This window comes from Chenopodium quinoa, unplaced genomic scaffold, assembly GCF_001683475.1.
Source record: "Chenopodium quinoa cultivar QQ74 unplaced genomic scaffold, ASM168347v1, whole genome shotgun sequence".
Taxonomy (NCBI): Eukaryota; Viridiplantae; Streptophyta; class Magnoliopsida; order Caryophyllales; family Amaranthaceae; genus Chenopodium; species Chenopodium quinoa.
Window position 1 is genome coordinate 3,791,944 of NW_018743292.1, and position 16,277 is coordinate 3,808,220.

General features: G+C 35.3%; 3 protein-coding genes across 4 annotated transcripts; all 3 read left to right on the top strand.

Moving 5' to 3' along the window:
* The first annotated feature begins 970 nt into the window (after window positions 1-970).
* On the top strand, window positions 971-5,611 carry LOC110736472. Its single transcript, XM_021916690.1, has 4 exons — window positions 971-1,255; window positions 1,962-4,214; window positions 4,331-4,458; window positions 5,110-5,611. The coding sequence occupies exons 2-4, from the start codon at window positions 1,973-1,975 to the stop codon at window positions 5,323-5,325; spliced, it is 2,586 nt and encodes an 861-aa protein (XP_021772382.1). The 5' UTR covers window positions 971-1,255; window positions 1,962-1,972; the 3' UTR covers window positions 5,326-5,611.
* Window positions 5,612-6,370: 759 nt separating this feature from the next.
* LOC110736473 (probable UDP-arabinopyranose mutase 5) lies at window positions 6,371-9,194 on the top strand. Of its 2 annotated transcripts, none has more exons than XM_021916692.1 (3): window positions 6,371-6,759; window positions 7,575-7,708; window positions 7,915-9,194. In XM_021916692.1, exons 1-3 carry the CDS (start codon window positions 6,643-6,645, stop codon window positions 8,954-8,956), a joined length of 1,293 nt encoding a protein of 430 aa, XP_021772384.1. In that variant the 5' UTR covers window positions 6,371-6,642; the 3' UTR covers window positions 8,957-9,194. The 2 variants fall into 2 exon arrangements, with proteins under 2 accessions (XP_021772384.1, XP_021772383.1); XM_021916691.1 differs by having other exon boundaries at window positions 6,376-6,759; window positions 7,575-7,704; window positions 7,792-9,194.
* Window positions 9,195-12,423: 3,229 nt separating this feature from the next.
* LOC110736015 lies at window positions 12,424-13,358 on the top strand. The gene is made up of 3 exons (XM_021916174.1): window positions 12,424-12,578; window positions 12,790-12,900; window positions 13,034-13,358. The coding sequence occupies exons 1-3, from the start codon at window positions 12,492-12,494 to the stop codon at window positions 13,223-13,225; spliced, it is 390 nt and encodes a 129-aa protein (XP_021771866.1). The 5' UTR covers window positions 12,424-12,491; the 3' UTR covers window positions 13,226-13,358.
* The last annotated feature ends 2,919 nt before the right edge of the window (window positions 13,359-16,277 follow it).

Below are 16,277 nucleotides of genomic sequence, written 5' to 3' on the forward strand. Positions count from 1 at the left end.
TTCCCAACATTACAAGAGCACTTCCCACAATTACAAGAAATTAGGGGTTCCAATCTATCAAGTTCATCCCACAAAACCGCTAATTTACTATAATAAACCGCAACTGTCATGTTTTTCAATTGCTCACATCTATTAATTTCAAATTTAATCTGTTGAATTCTAGGGCCATTAACGAGACAAAAACGCTCATGTAAATCATCCCACAATTTCTTAGCATTATCATAATGTGAAAGCATAGATTTTACCTCGGGATCGATTGTGTTCATGAGCCAAGAAACTAACATACATTGAATTGTTACCCAATCATCCTTCGTACATGGCGGCTCGAAGGTGGTGATACTACCATCAAGAAAACCAAATTTCCGGCGAGAGCAAAGAGCAAGTCGCACGGCATGAGACCAATCGTGAAAATTGTCCAATTTTAGGCGTTGTGAGGTGATGTAATCCCCGGGCCGATCTTGCGGTCCAAGGTAGAAAGGGGAGTTTGATTCAATTTTTGTAGGTGCCGGTGGAGGAGATGTGTCATCCCCGACGGCCATTATTGATGTTTACAGAGAGAAAAAAAAACCAAGGCTCCGATACCATGTAGAATTGTATAAACTTACGGCTTAACCTTTCATTAATTGGAGCAAAACATATATATACAATGCTAATTCCTAGAGATACCTTAATTAGGTTACTAGAAATTAGGAAACAATATGAAAGATAATACCAAATATTCCACAAAATATATCACACAAAATATATCCGCAATAGATACTCTTTACCAATTAAAAAAAAAGTTGTTAGTGATTTTGTCGCATATTCTTAGCTTAGTATTCCACTTCGTATACCTCATGAAGATACAGCCGAAGATTAAAGAAAATACAAATACCGAAATACGTGAACGAAGCCCACACATGCAGCGGTGTAGGAGGTAAAGGCAGGCCACATTAAACTTGGATTACGCAAAATAATTGACTCGCATTTCCTCCATTTCGCCCATGTCCTGCTAATCTGCATGTTGCATGCACCTTGTCTTCTCTCTCTCCAACTCCACGTGTCCTTCCCCCTCTCCTACGCGTGTCCCCTTTTTACATCTCATCATCACCCTTCTTTTTGTCTCCTACCCTCGCCTCCAAAATTAAATACTCTCAAACAATTTCATCATCCAAAAACCCTACCGAAAATCTTGCATATCTCTCTACAGATTACTAGCTTAAGTTTATCATCCACTGAGATAATCATGTGATCAAGCTTACTCAACTAATTTCAGGTACCTTTCTTAGTTGCAATTATCAATACAATTTTGCATGCTTAATTTGCTGTTAATTTTGATTTATATAATTGGTTCATTTATAGATGTTCTTAATTAGGAAAATACATAATTTACCGTATTTTTTGTTTGAATTTCTGCCGATTAATTGCGCAAAAGGAGACTATTGAATGTTCATCATACTCGAGTGCTATTGAACTGAGTTTTAGAAGTAGTGTACGATTCTCTGTTTTAAGTAATTTGAATACATAATAAGAAGTTATTTGGTACTTGTTGTGTTGGTATTCTGAAGTGATTGACTGACTGATGGACTATATATGGAATTAGAAAAGTAAATTTAGTGCGCAGATATGAGTGATTAGAGATATTCAATTGATTACGAGTCGAATTCACAGGTGTAGCATATTGTTTTAGTATATTTGACGAAGGCATAGTACAATTTCTATAACAAATTACTTTTAGTATAAGTTAAGGTGTTTGATTAGTATAACATTGATAGTATTAGTGAATTCGATTTAATCGAAACTGTACTCAAACCCGTAGTAGAATAAACAAAGTACAATTTATTATCGCAACACGAAAATTAGCATATATGGTCAAGATACTAACTGGGCTCACCACAAAATATGTTATAGTTGTCCAATGTGCTCTTTGCCAAATACTCACTATAGTAGTTTTTATTGATATGCCATTCTTTGCTGGTCAGGGTCTTACTAGATGGAGGAAATCGAAGAAATAGATCCTGGTGATGAAGAGGAGTATTGGAAGATTCAAGATTTCAAAAATTACTCAAAATTCTATGAAAGCAATAGCAAGTTAAGCCGGATATGGAAAAGAGGGGTAAGTATAGGGAAGAAAATGGTGGTAACAGGTGCCGTGGTCTCGTCTGCCTCCTTTGTTCTTCCTCCTCTTGTAGTTTTGTCTGCTATAGGGGTTGCATTTTCTGTTCCCGCTGGCTTTGTGATTGTCTCATATGCATGTGGTGAGAAGCTTTTGAACACTTTGCTGCCTATGCCTTTGGCACTTCCTTATGAAGGAAATGGGCCAATGTACAGTGATGAGTCAGGAGAGTACATCGTTTATGGAGATGATGTTGACAACGGATATGAAGGGGATGAGGACATTCAATTGGAAGAAGACCTTAGAAAGGGGATGGAAATGAGGATTGAATTGGCTGAGGAAAATAATAAAGAGATTGAAAATCATGAACAATATGCCAACGAGGATGAACTAGATAAAATGTCATCAAAAGTGAGTGAGATTGTTGAAGAATGGGGATATGAGGAAGATCTTGGGGAGTACAATGAGGATGATGAGCAACCCTTAAATTCAAAAATGATTCCCGAGATACTAAAAGGGATTGAAGAGGCAGAAAATGAGATTTCTTTAATAAAGAAAGAAGAGGGTGAGATGCCAAAAGATTCATTGAAGGCAGTTGTAGTGGAGGCCCAAGTAGGTTCGGAGAATGAGAACAATGTTGAAGAAGTAACAGAAGACATGGCCTTTGTAGGTGGGGAGGATGAGAGTAGTGTTGATCAAATTAGGGGGTATGAGTCTCTTGGGGAGTACATAGAGGATGAGGAGCAACCTTCAGATTCAAAAATAATAGCTGAGTTACTAGAAGGGATCCATGACGAGGAGAATGAGATTTCTTTTATGGAGAAAGAAGAATATGAATTCCCAAGGGCAGTTGTAGAAGCTCAAGTAGGCGGGGAGAATGAGAATAATGCTGAACACATAATGGAAGACATGGCCTTTGCATCACCAAGAAACATAGAAGAGTACAAGGGAAATTCGACTGGCATAGAAGAGGAAGAGTTAGATAGGGAGATGTCAGGATTGATTAAAGAAATGAGTGATGAGGGTATAGATAATCAGAAAAGAAAACACAGTCCAGCAGAGGAAACACATGAAGAAAATGAGGAATTTGGAAGAGCTCTCATAAAGGATATGTCTCAAGAAAAGGGAAACATGAATCTCACTATCATTCCCAAGAAGGTCAAAGAGGCAGAGAATGAGATCTCTTTAATGGAGAAGAAAGAGAGTGAGATGCCAAGAGATTCATTATGGGCAGTTGTAATAGAGGCTCAAGTATCTGAGGAGAATGATAACTATGTTGAACAAGTAATGCTAGATATGGCCTTTTTAGGCGGGGAGAGTGAGAACAATGTTGAACAAGTCAGGGGTTATGAGGAAGATGTTGGGGAGAAAATGGAGGATGAGGCAGAGAATGAGATACTAGCAGGGATCAAATGGGCCGAGAATGAGATTTCTTTAATTGAGAAGGATGAGAGTGGGATGCCAACAAATTCAGTAAGAGCAGTTGTACTAGAGGCTCAGGTTAGTGGGGAGAATGAGAATAATATTGAACAAGTAACAGAAGATGTGGCCGTTATCATACCAACAATAGAGGTAGAAAAGGACAATAGGTGCAGGGGAAATGATGCTGGTTTAGAAGAGGGCGAACTAAGAAGGGAGACAACAGGATTAATTGAAAAGATTAGGGATGAGGGTAAAAATGACTGGAAAAGAAAAGACAGTCCAGAAAAGGAAGCACTAGAAGAAAATGAGAAATCTGAAAAAGGATCCGTGAAAGATGTGTCTGATGAGATGGGAAACAAGGACCTTACTGTCATTCTTGAGAAACCTAAGCTAACCATCAGTGACAAGGGAATGATACAAGGCCGCAAAAGTGATACAAGTATTGATGTTGATGAGAGTGGATTAATGTATGAAGAGCCAAGATCTTCTGGTCGAAACCAGCTAGTGGTAAATGTGAAGGATGATGAAAATTGTATTGCCACTGAGGTTCATCAAGGGATCAGTTCGGATAATCTAGGAACTTCAGTTCTTTCCAATAAAGACAGAGAAATGACCGGTGAAAGCGGGTTTTATTGTTCAGACATTGGAACTGAAGAGCCCGATCAATTTGCAGATTCATTTGACATAGTGCCTGAAGGTAATTAGTTGGTTTTATAATAGTAAATTCAAGTGTCAAAGTTGTTGATAATGTTTGATTGTTTGGTTTTTAAGTTGTGAGAATTCTGGAATTGAATTTGTTTTATGGCTGTGCAGGGGATGATGTATCTTTGAATAAAGAGGTTGAAGTACCTGTTGATTATCGTGAGGTTGTGATTGAATCACTCCCTGTGTCTGAAACTACGGAAACTGCACCGGATCAAGGAACTGCTTCTTCTGATAAGGTTACAAGTTTTTGCTAGTTTTCTCTGTATTTAGATTTCATGAAATTGGCTTTACATTTGCATGAATATGACAATGTTTTTGTCTGTCAATTAAGATTATCTCATGAGCATACTTTATAATTTCTTTTTCTGCTGGTTTGTAAATTGCTTTGTTTGACAGTATAATTTAGGGCTTTCTAAACTCATGGATGTTGAGCACCTTAGGTTCAATTTTAGGCTGTCTGAAGCATTCGTACGTGTGATCATTCTCCTACATTAACTTTGGAAGAGCCCAGTATGTCATTCATTATTTAACTGCACGTAAAAATTGCCTATTGCCCTGTGAAAACAATGTGCCAAGGGTTATTTATCTGGAAAACGACATCACAAATCTGAAATTTTTACAAGTACATATGTATAGCAGTATAGCCATATAGGTATGTAAGCATCCAGTATTTCTGTTAAGAAAATGTACAGTCTTACATCTTTGACCCATGTAGATGAATTATGGTCCATTGTAGCTTGCGTATAACAAACTAAATTGTATGAAATAAACGAGGGTAGATACCTTGCTGCATAGATTCCTGAATTGCTTGTAGACTAGGACCTTGTCTGGAGCCTGCATTGCCATTGATCATAAGCAAGCCACTATAATTCTTGGACTTTTTGCAGGTTAAACTGGACGAGGATAAGATATGGGAGCAAATCAATGCGATGCGAACCATTGTGGGTTACAAGGATGCTCCTCACTTTTCATGTGCCGAGGAGCTAAAGGCACTTTATGTGTTTACAGGGGTCGAGCCACCAGCCACATGCAAGGGCCCTGCCGATCTAGCAGATATCAACGAAAATCTCCACTTTCTAATGTCTATAGTTGGCGTCAAGTAGATTGTTTTACTTAATTAGGTAGTTAAACATTTTCCCTTTTGGAATTGTATATTTGTTCTTGACGACTTTGGAATATTCTTGTGCTTCAAGTTAGTGTAGTGTTAGTTTGTTGTGAGATTACAAAATGTAGCAGGTTGCTTGCTTAGTGTTTTTATTGTAAGAGTGGACGAAAATTCATCACATCACATTGTTAAGGTGTAAGTGCATGTGTATTGTCATTTGTCAGCTAAAAAATGAACTATAGAGCACAACTTTAATGGGAAAGTATATTAGCATGTTATTATTATCTGCTGATATTTTGGCTTTCGGTTGCGTAAACTTCCCAAAGCTGTCATTCGTGTGTTCATTAGAAGAAAGAAAGATGTTACATGAATGTTCATTGAGTGTCACATGAAATTCAGGATACTTTAATGATGGTACCACTTGGGCTTTGTTCGATAAGGTAACTTTATTAAGTGGTGGTGAACTGGTGACTGGTGATAAAATTACTAAAATGTACTTGGTCGTTTAGACAAAAGTAATATTCATTATTTTCTTTACTACTTTGTATTACATTTACAAAATGAGTATCAAGAAATTGAAATATGTTAACTATATATCTAAACGTTCTTCAATTTAATTTTTCATTAAACCTTTCATTGAATATCAATGTTATGCAAAATACATTAATTAGAATGTTAGGCGTCTTGAACTATGCTAGAAAGTAGTAACACTATTTAATTACTTTAGAATTCTACATTCCATAAAATACAAAACGAAACAATCTAACAAAAAATGTCACACATTGATACTCCCTGCATTTTTACAGTCGTATTAATGAAAAATAAAGTTTACAAAACCCCTAAAATCAATAATGAAACAATTAAAAACAATAAATCGATCTTTAATAAAAATCCAAAATTAATACGAAGTCCTTTCTCAAAAAAAAAAAAAAAAAAAAAAAAAAAAAAAAAAAAATTAATACGGAGTCGTTGGATAAATCCAATTGGCCAAAAAAAATCCAATAACAATAAAATAATAAAAATGTCGGTGAAATAAATAAGAAGAAAAAAAAAAATTATCCTGAGCGATTGACGAGAGAGATAACATGAGTCAGGAGAAGATCATAAAGAATGGAATGAAGGAGCGCGTCAATCACGGCACACCTTCAATTTCATTTTCCAGATCTCTTCTCCTTCAATTTTCCTTTTTTCTCTCTTCCCTCTTACCTTCCACGCCATAGGAGAGAGAAATTCTTAAATTTAATTTTTCTTTTTTTTTAAAAAAAAATATTTAGAAAGGTGTGTAACGATAAAGAGGGGGTTATAAGTTATATGAATGACAACAACTCCGCCATCTTTGCTCTCCCTCACAATCGACTCTGCTCTTCTCCATCTCTCTTCTTTTTCTGATCTCTCTCATATTCCTGATCACATTCTCATCGATCTTTTTCGGGTTCGTCTTCTTTCTCTCTCCTTTGTTCTCTTTCTGATTTATTATTTGATTAGGTTTTTTTGGCTTTTGTTTGTGTTTATTAGGTTTGATTTTTTATTTGTTATGTTTTTCAACTTGTTTGATTTTGATTTGTTGTTTTTTTGGTCTGATTTTGTTTGTAAATTTGCTGGAATTGGATTTATGCTTTACTAGTTTATTTTGATTATTTGATGTTTTGGTTGAATGTGGTTGATGAAGACATAAATAAATTGATTTCTAAGCTATTAGGGTTAATGTAGCACAAATATGTGCTTTACTAGTACTATTTAGTTATTTGATATTTTGATTATTGCTTTTTTTGAAAGTAATTGTGTTTTCTTTTTGGCTCTTGAATGTGGTTGATGAGGGCATAAATTAATTGATTTCTTAACCATTGGGGGTAATTTTAGGTTAGTGTGGTGGTGTGTCACATTATGGCTATGCTGAAATGGTGATATACTGGTGTATTTGTCTTGGTGACTTGGATGGTTCTGGGGTGGCGGTGTATGTTTTGTTGGGTATACTCAGATAGATATACCTTAAGGGTATCCTCTTCCGATTCCCGATTATAGGTTGTTGTAGGGTGTTAGGCTTGTAGTTTTGGAGATAGGTTAGAACTTAGAAGTGGTGGTTTTTTTTTGAGTGACTATAGGTTTATCTGATTGTATGGGTTACCGTGAAATGGTTCTCCTTGATCTAGCTGTATAATTGATCACCATATTTGTTTGGCTTGGTAAATCTTCTATGATTTAGACGTGTGAATAGCTGTAAATTTAACAAGATTTTGTGTATGGCAGCGAACATTGAAAGCTGGAAAATTGAATGAGAGGATTCTTAATTTGTTCATAGCTTCCGGCGACGATAAACTTCTTTCCTTTATCAAGGAGCTCAACATCAGGCCAGTATATACTCCAGTTCTTCCCACCCGTAAGTCCTGGTCTTGGCTTCTTGTCGATTCATCGTATCATAGGTTGAATGTGTTTTATTCTGATAGATACCATTTTTTGCTTTCAGCGTGTGGCGGATACATCTTATGATTTTCTTTGATATCCATAGTTAATTGTTGGTGGACTATACTTGTGTTTTTGTAATACTCCATACTTTGTTCAAACACCCAAAAATGGCAACCCAGTTCAGCATTAAGGATGATGATGTAGATATTGTGATTGGTGCTCTACAGTCTGATCTCACGTCTTTTATGAATGCATGGAAACCCATATTCTCTCGGTTTCACTTGATTATTGTCAAAGACCCCGAATTGAAGGAAGATCTGAAGATTCCAGATGGATTTGATGTCAAGATATATACGAAAGCAGACATGGACAAGACTGCTGGAGCGTCACTGACTTCCCAGCTTTTCTCTGGCTATTCATGTCGCTACTTTGGCTATCTTGTCTCCAGTAAGAAATATGTTATCTCGATTGATGATGATTGCATCCCAGCCAAGGATGATAAAGGATTCCAAGTGGATGCTGTTGCCCAGCATCTTTTTAACCTTGCAGTCCCTGCCACCCCTCTCTTCTTCAATACACTTTATGACCCATTTTGCAAGGGAGCTGACTTTGTTCGTGGATACCCATTTAGTATGCGAGAAGGGGTGCCTTGTGCTCTCTCGTGTGGCCTCTGGCTCAATTTAGCAGACTTGGATGCTCCAACACAAGCCCTCAAGCCTGAGCAGAGGAACACTAGATATGTGGATGCTGTTCTTACTGTTCCTGCAAAGGCATTGATGCCGCTTAGTGGAATCAACATAGGGTTCAACCGTGAGTTGCTGGGTCCTGCTTTGTTCCCCGGTTTGAAGCTGACAAAGGAAGGAAAGTTAAGATGGGAAACCATGGAAGATGTATTCTCTGGTATGTGTGTTAAGGTTGTGTGTGACCACTTGAAGTTTGGGGTGAAAACTGGTCTGCCTTATGTCTGGAGGGAGGAAAGGGGTGATGCAGTTCAGAGCTTAAAGAAAGATTGGGAGGGTATGAAGCTGATGGAGGATGCAGTTCCTTTCTTTGAGTCTATCAAATTGCCTGCTGAAGCAGTTAAAGCTGAGGATTGTTTACTGGAGATAGCAAAACTGGTCAAGGAAAGGTTTGCCGCTGAAAAGAATTCTGTATTTATTCAAGCTGCTGATGCCATGACTGAGTGGGTTAATCTATGGAAGAAGGTTGTACCAGCCTCCAATTAGATATTTGGGAGGGCAGACGTAGAATTCACTGTTAATTAAGTCATATACAGTAGTAAATGGGAACCTGAATTGGCGATGTTTTACTTGCTAAGGTGGCTGTGCTTGTTCACTTACAGCCTTTTTTTCAAAATCGTGTTGATTACAGATATTTCCGTACTATGTTAATGGTTGATTAGGGATATTGCCCGTAGTTGGAATATAACTTCTGTGACTTATTTACATGATTACTTTAATCATCTATCTATTTCCTTGGCTTTAAAACCTACAAAAAATTTCTTCTTGTTGCCCAACCCAATTTCTGTCCTGGGTGTGAGATCTGCATTTTACATCTGTTTTTAAAATTTAGACTGATCTTGTGTCTTAGAGAAGAAAGTTTGAATTTTGCTGCATTTGTGATTATTGCTTTTGTAGTTCTTGATGTGCAATAATTATACCGCTGATAGTTGAGTGGTATTATCACTCTTTCACTCTCAAATGCTCAAGATCTAGGATTGAACACTTTTTAAATTAGTGCTCCATTTTGAGAATCAACATCAAAATTAGCCTCTTTAAATTGATGTTGATCATTCGCTTCTTTGATTAACAGCAAAGTTTTGTATAGTTTGTTGCCTCAAGCTCTAGGGGCAAGTTTCCTTAGCTTCTTCCTCACCCATGCGGATGCATTTTTGGAATCTGATTGAGGAAATATAATAGCAACGAATTCAGCTTAGATTCGTACTCAATATTACATACAAAATACATGCTAAAAGACATTAACTTCGCATGTTTGTCACTTACCTATAAGGCTATAAGTTACTCCGTATTCAATTTGAGACAATTTTTCTTATGCACGCAAGGAAAAATGGACCTTTATAAAGAAGAACCCTTTTTTTAGAAATACGTGAACAATTAATAATTACATTTTTTTAAGGAGTAAAATCCCTTTAAATAGACAAAGGTAACATTTGGGGGGACAGAATATTACTCATAGTTTAATTGCTTTTGCTGAATAATTTTAAAAAGCACTAGTCTTTAATACTGAAAAACGCAGATTTAAAAGTTTAATTATGTCCAAGTTTTTTGTCCCACAAATTTGGATGAGTGCCACGAACTTGATAACAAATCAATCGCTGCTAAATTTTAAAAATATTTAACCCACAAAATCTACCTTAGATGTGTAGCATTTTCTTAACCCTAGTAATGTTGAATTAAATATAAATGCTTTTTTTTTTTACATTTGCTTATAGAAAGGAAACCTAATTACTACTAAATGACATTAAAATATTTGTAGCTCTTGTTGCAAGGTCGAAATCTCTATTTATCTTTGTATGTGGATACTGCACCATTTAACGTTTTTGCTAAGATAAGATTCCTAATGTGTGAGCATCAACGAAGCACGGACACTCGTAAGTTCAGGCGTGTCCGAGTCGACACGCGTGTCGGACACGGACACGCGTGGGACACGGGGCAAAACGTCTCGGACACTCCAAAAATCGTGTCCGGTTTATTTTTGACGTTTTTGATTTTTGGACACGGGCCGTGTCACCCTTAGACACGGGCCGTTTTGGTATGACACGGGAAATAACCTAAAGTCTTGCTCTCTGCTTTGCCTCTCTGCCTCCCTGCCTATTTCCACTTCTCAATTTCTCATCTTCCTCTCTGCCTCACACGAAATCAGTCATCACCATTGTCATCACTCAGTCACTGTCGTCGTTGCTCCACCCACCACCCACCACTCCACCGTTCGCATCAACACAGTCAGCTGTCGTCGTTGCTCCACGCTTGGTGTTACTCAGTCACTGTCGTCGCTGCCTCTGCCTCATTCAATTGCCGCTGTTCGTCCTCAGCCACCACCCACCACTCCACCGTTCTCATTGTCGTTGCTGACTTGTTGTCCCAGACTCCCAGGTATGGTTCTCAACGTTTTTTTTTTAACAATTAATTTTCTGCATTTCAGTTTCATGAATCATGTAATTAGAAATTTAGAAGTTGAAGCTGAAGGGTAATTGGATGTCTCGGACGAAATTTGTGGGTATCAAAGAAATTTTGGTTGAAATTGAAGAAATTTTGTAAGGGATTTTATAGTATAATAATAATAATTGAGTTTTTGGAATCTGGATTTGGTGAGCATGTGCACAAGAATACCTCATACACTTCTTTCTAAATTGTGAAAAGTTAGATTTTTTAATTTAATTAATTTTATTTAAATGTATCTTCTTTGAGATCAGTGGAATATTGCTTCTGGATTATTTTTTTCATTTGTGTTTATTAAATGTAGCATGTGGATCCTGGGGTTTTGAAGATGCAATGTTCACTGTGTCTTGATTCCTATTGTTCTGGGATTTGTGTAATTATGTTTGCTTTTATACTTGGAGCTTTGATAGCATTTATCTCCTTCATATTTGGTTGATTAAAGAGTGTATTACCAACGTGAATGACGAGGCTTTATAATTGTGTTATTAAGCTTCTTTGATCTGGTTTTATTATATAAGAAAACTTTGATGCTTTGAGAGAAGTTTCTAATTTTAGTTTTGATTAGTGGTTCTATAAGTAGAAAATTCAGTTTCTGTGGTTCTTGTTGTTGCTAATTTTTCTGTGATGTGAATAATGTGTTTTGTTGGACTTGTTATGGTTAATCATGACTATCTTCATTGATATAAACTAGTGTATTTGGTTTGATGGTTTCTTGATATGTATGAGACTATGTCCGTACACTTAGTTCATTTACTTGTTTAATTAAAATTGTGTGTTTTGAGGCTAATTATTTAGTGTTTTATTGAATTAGTTGTCAAATTCTCGTTTTTTTAATATATTATATGACTTGTTATACGCCGTACCCGTGTCCCCTATTTCAGGATTGCCGTTTTCCCGTGTCCGTGTCATGTCCGTGTCCGAGTCCGAGTCCGTTTCCGTGCTTCCTAGGTGAGCATATGTGCTATTCTGAGAATCGGTAAGTCTAGTTATTAAATCCATAGATTTATTTCATAGTCGATCCACTAAATACCTTGTAGACAAGTTAATGCCTCAGCTCAATCTACATGACGTGATGACGTTGACTACTTTATGTAAATAAATTTTTTGATTATATATAACCCGTTAAATTATCTAGTTTTACACTCTTATCAATTAGATGCTTTCCATCAATTTTAAGTGTACACAAAATGTTTCACAATTGAATCTAGATGACTTTTATTATTTCAATTAGAAGGAAAAAGTATTATCAAATTTGGATAGTAAAAATAATTGGATGGAGAAGTTCATTTAGCCAAATAAAAAAGAAGAATTGATGTGTACCAAAATATTTTGTTGCCACCCTAAAAAAAAACATATTTTTTTTCATAAATTTCTCAGCCAAGACTTTCCCGTCAAATCCTCCCAACTATAGCACTCCTAAACAATTTCTATGCCTACCAATTGTCATGCATGGTTATGTTTCTTCCCCTCTTATTTCTATAAAATATCAAACACATTAACAAGAAGTTGTCTTCCAAATTTATCAACAAGTTAAAATTTAAGCAAGTTTGAATTCAAAAAAAATTCAAAAATCAACACAAATATGGCTAGCCAATCTTTCTCTTTTGTTGCTAGAGGCACATCTAATTTTAAAGTTTTTCAGACTATTACTCGAAAATATATTCACTCTGTAAGTCATTTGTAGATTTGTGAGGTTATTATGTTTGTTCCCTACATTCGCACTAAAATACTGTAACACTTCATAATCCGTAACATATAACTTTTCAATTTGACAAGTTATTAGATTAAATGTGATATCATAATTAATTAAGAATTTTCTAACCACATGCAACCTTTAATTCTTTTGACTGAGATATGTATTTGGCTTTGATCATTTGAAGGGATCAGGCTCGACCACTCAAGATGCAGCAAGCGCAGCCAAACGAGGTCTCAATGAGGCTATGAGGACCGGCGAAAACCTGAAAAATCAGGCCGCCTCCACCACAGAAAACGTATGTATTACCAAGTAAATCGCATCATGCATGCATATATGTTAGTGATGGATATTACATACACCAAATCTAAGAAGATTTTTTTTGTGCTAGTATAATCAATTTGACAAGGTACATTGTGATGTAAACTTAGATTGCTGATCGTACAAAGGACACCACACACGGCATGGCAAATAAAGCAAAGCAAGCAGCGGAAGGAGCTTGGGAATCAGCTAAGGAAACAGCCCAAAAGTCTAAAGAAAATGTGTTTAGCAAGACTGATGAAGCCAAGGAAACCGTCAAAGAGACCGCCAAACGTAGCATGAACACCAAGAACAACTCTTAAAGGACTAATAATTTAGGGGATGACAAATTCACAATATATAGTTTATGTCATAATATTGAATTAATTGATGTTGAATCCCTGTACTAGCTAGGTTTTTATCAAATTGATCATATATAACTTGAATAATTTGTTTTGTTTAATTTCCTTAGGTTATCTTCTATGGCTAGCAAAGCTAACTAGCTAGTACATAGTATATGAGGTTAAAACTCTCATTAATTAATTATGATAGTCTTAAGCAATTAGCCTGATGTTAAAGACTTAAGTGTTGTCAGAAGTTTAATGTATGATTAATTTTTGACACTATAAAAGTTATATTGAAGTAGTAATGTATGAATAAAATAATCAACCTTATATTATCTTCTATATACATTCGGGTACACATACAAGTAAATCTAATGGTGGCTTTTTGCTCAATTGATATAATTTTCTTCTCACTTTAATATTTTTGAATGAGCAAAAAAATATTAAATGAGCAGAAATACTCATGAGTACGTGCATTTTGCATCCAAATGTATATAAATCTTTATATGAAACAATAGTAAAACTTCTATACTCTATCATTTATTTCCCTTTTTTTTTATTAATACTACATTATATTTAGACCTTTTATATGATGGTATGATGGTTTAATACCGATCCTTCATTTTTAATTTTAATTTATCATTTGAGATACTATTTTCCTAAATGATACTCCGTAATATATTTAAACATTATTGTATTGTCTATATATATTTTCAAATTAAAAAAGTATACTCCATAATGTCCTGATCTAATTCGAAATGACCAAATTTAAGTTCAATTACAAAATCAGAAGAGATCCAAGGCTCACCTGACTTGAGAAGTCAATAACCACCTAATCCAAAATGAATATGACTTGATAATTGTCACATTTAATGACCCAAAATCTTGAACCCGTTTTAGCCACCAAAGAACTATTGAATCAGCATGATGAAAATTGGATTATTCCAATTAATTTGACCTAGTCCTAATTTAAATGTATAATAAACTCTAACTCAGAGAAAAAAAAAAGAAAGAAAGAAAAAAAAAAAAATCGGCTTCCCACGATACAAATAACCCCGATCTATATCTTTATAATTGATCAATTCTTTAAAATGAGCAATTAGGGAATTAGCTTAATAAGGTTAGTGATACTATACCACCGACATTTTAATAATTTGGATATACTTCGTTCGTACATGTTATTTATCCCATTTCTTATATATATATATATATATATATATATATATATATATATATATATATATATATATATATATATATATATATATATATATATATATATATATATATATATATATATATATATATATATATATATATATATATATATATATATATATAAAACAATCGTTAACAGTTAACAATCAAATACTTCAAAAGAACAAAACATACGTACCCTAAACTCACATTTTTACTACAAACAACATAATCGATCTTTCCTACAGATTGATTAGATAGCAAATTCATCACTTCATTTTATTTTCTTGACAAGAAATTCATCATTTCTTAGTTAGTTATTGTTTGAAATTCATCATTTCTTAGTTAGTTAGAGTTTGTTAAAGTCTACTACCATGAAGAAACAAAAAGGCGCAAGTAGTTCACTACAACTTCATCATACTACTACTACTTCTTCTTCTTCTTCTTCTAAGAATGAAGATGATGAAGTAGTTATTGATCATCCTGAGCTTCGTCATCTCCCAATCAAGAAACGGCGTAAAAGCTATCTCCAACAACAACAACAAGCTGTGCAGGAAGATGAAAAGAAAGAAAATCAAGAAGAAGCCGATGACAACGAACCCAAAATTGGGCAATGGGGAACCGTAAAAAGGCGTAGTAACCAGACACTGACCATACGAGAACCGGCTCCGGATCCACCAATGGAGAGAAATGTGCGCCAACGCCAACGTGGTAGAAAACCCAAAAATCGAGTAGCTAAGAGATATATATACGACTAATTCAATTCATTCGTAAAATCGTATGTATGCAGTGTGATACATACCAAGATTCTCACGGATATGATGAGTATAAATCGATTGTAATTTTTGTAAATGCTGTTTTCGTTTAGTTCAAATCGATCTCGATCTTGCTAGTATTTACGTGATGTACAAGTATATTGTAGATTAGCATGTAGTGCGGTATGTAGTGGTGTATAGTATAGTCCGTTCTTGCATTGTTGTTTTAATGCGAGTTAATAGTGTGTAATTTTGTAAGTAGTAATAGTGTGTCGTTTCATTTGGAGATTGACTTATATTGTTGTTATATAATCAATTAAAATTTCGTTTTCTTTAATTTTCATTTCATGTGCATATTGATGTACATGTTTGAAATGATCTCGGTATATTTGTGTTATTATGAGCTAATGGAACTTTTTCTGTTTTAAGTTGTACTGCATTATATTCAACTTCTTTATTTATGACAGTTTGATTAGCAGTAGTGATTAGTCTTTCGGATCCATACCCACTAGGCCACTATCCGTATCCGGCCTAAACCCGACCGGGCTGAAAAAATGACCCTTAGCTTCCAAGACATTATAAGTGGCAAACGCCAAACCAGGCCACGGTCCAAACAGCCGCCCAAACCGCCCTTATAGAAGATGACCCGATAACAGTTGGGGTGGTTCGTAGGTCGGAGATCATAGGGGTCGGACTAGGGAGAGCTCAAGGGCTGTATGGGATTGAATCTCAGGTCGAGTTGCTACTCTGTAGAATTCCATACATTTTGTTATCAAGAGTTTAATGAAGGATGGAGCCATGCATAAATGTATTTATTAGAGTAATTTCGTTTTGTAATGGTTTGATTTTGCTGATCAGTTATCAGTTTTATGTTTTTAACCTGTTATCAATTGGAACGATGTACGTATGACAACGTAGTATGTGTACTGTAATGTAGACGTGTAGCTTTTCACTTCTCACAAATTGTTAGTGTAATTTGTTCATTTTAAGTTCGCTTAACATTTTGAATTAGTTGATTCAACTAGAAGTAGTACAAGTAATATAATCAAGTAATTTTACGTATAATAGCTTGATTTAAC

What these genes read in the sequence shown, in the direction of transcription:
- LOC110736472 (XM_021916690.1), top strand. Translation starts at nt 1,973, where the DNA reads ATGGAGGAAATCGAAGAAATAGATCCTGGTGATGAAGAGGAGTATTGG. An exon ending in ATTTGACATAGTGCCTGAAG is followed by an intron (nt 4,215 to 4,330) that starts GTAATTAGTTGG and finishes ATGGCTGTGCAG; the next exon opens with GGGATGATGTATCTTTGAAT. An exon ending in GAACTGCTTCTTCTGATAAG is followed by an intron (nt 4,459 to 5,109) that starts GTTACAAGTTTT and finishes GACTTTTTGCAG; the next exon opens with GTTAAACTGGACGAGGATAA.
- LOC110736473 (XM_021916692.1), top strand. Translation starts at nt 6,643, where the DNA reads ATGACAACAACTCCGCCATCTTTGCTCTCCCTCACAATCGACTCTGCT. An exon ending in TTCTCATCGATCTTTTTCGG is followed by an intron (nt 6,760 to 7,574) that starts GTTCGTCTTCTT and finishes TGTGTATGGCAG; the next exon opens with CGAACATTGAAAGCTGGAAA. An exon ending in CCAGTTCTTCCCACCCGTAA is followed by an intron (nt 7,709 to 7,914) that starts GTCCTGGTCTTG and finishes AACCCAGTTCAG; the next exon opens with CATTAAGGATGATGATGTAG.
- LOC110736015 (XM_021916174.1), top strand. Translation starts at nt 12,492, where the DNA reads ATGGCTAGCCAATCTTTCTCTTTTGTTGCTAGAGGCACATCTAATTTT. An exon ending in CTCGAAAATATATTCACTCT is followed by an intron (nt 12,579 to 12,789) that starts GTAAGTCATTTG and finishes GATCATTTGAAG; the next exon opens with GGATCAGGCTCGACCACTCA. An exon ending in CCGCCTCCACCACAGAAAAC is followed by an intron (nt 12,901 to 13,033) that starts GTATGTATTACC and finishes ATGTAAACTTAG; the next exon opens with ATTGCTGATCGTACAAAGGA.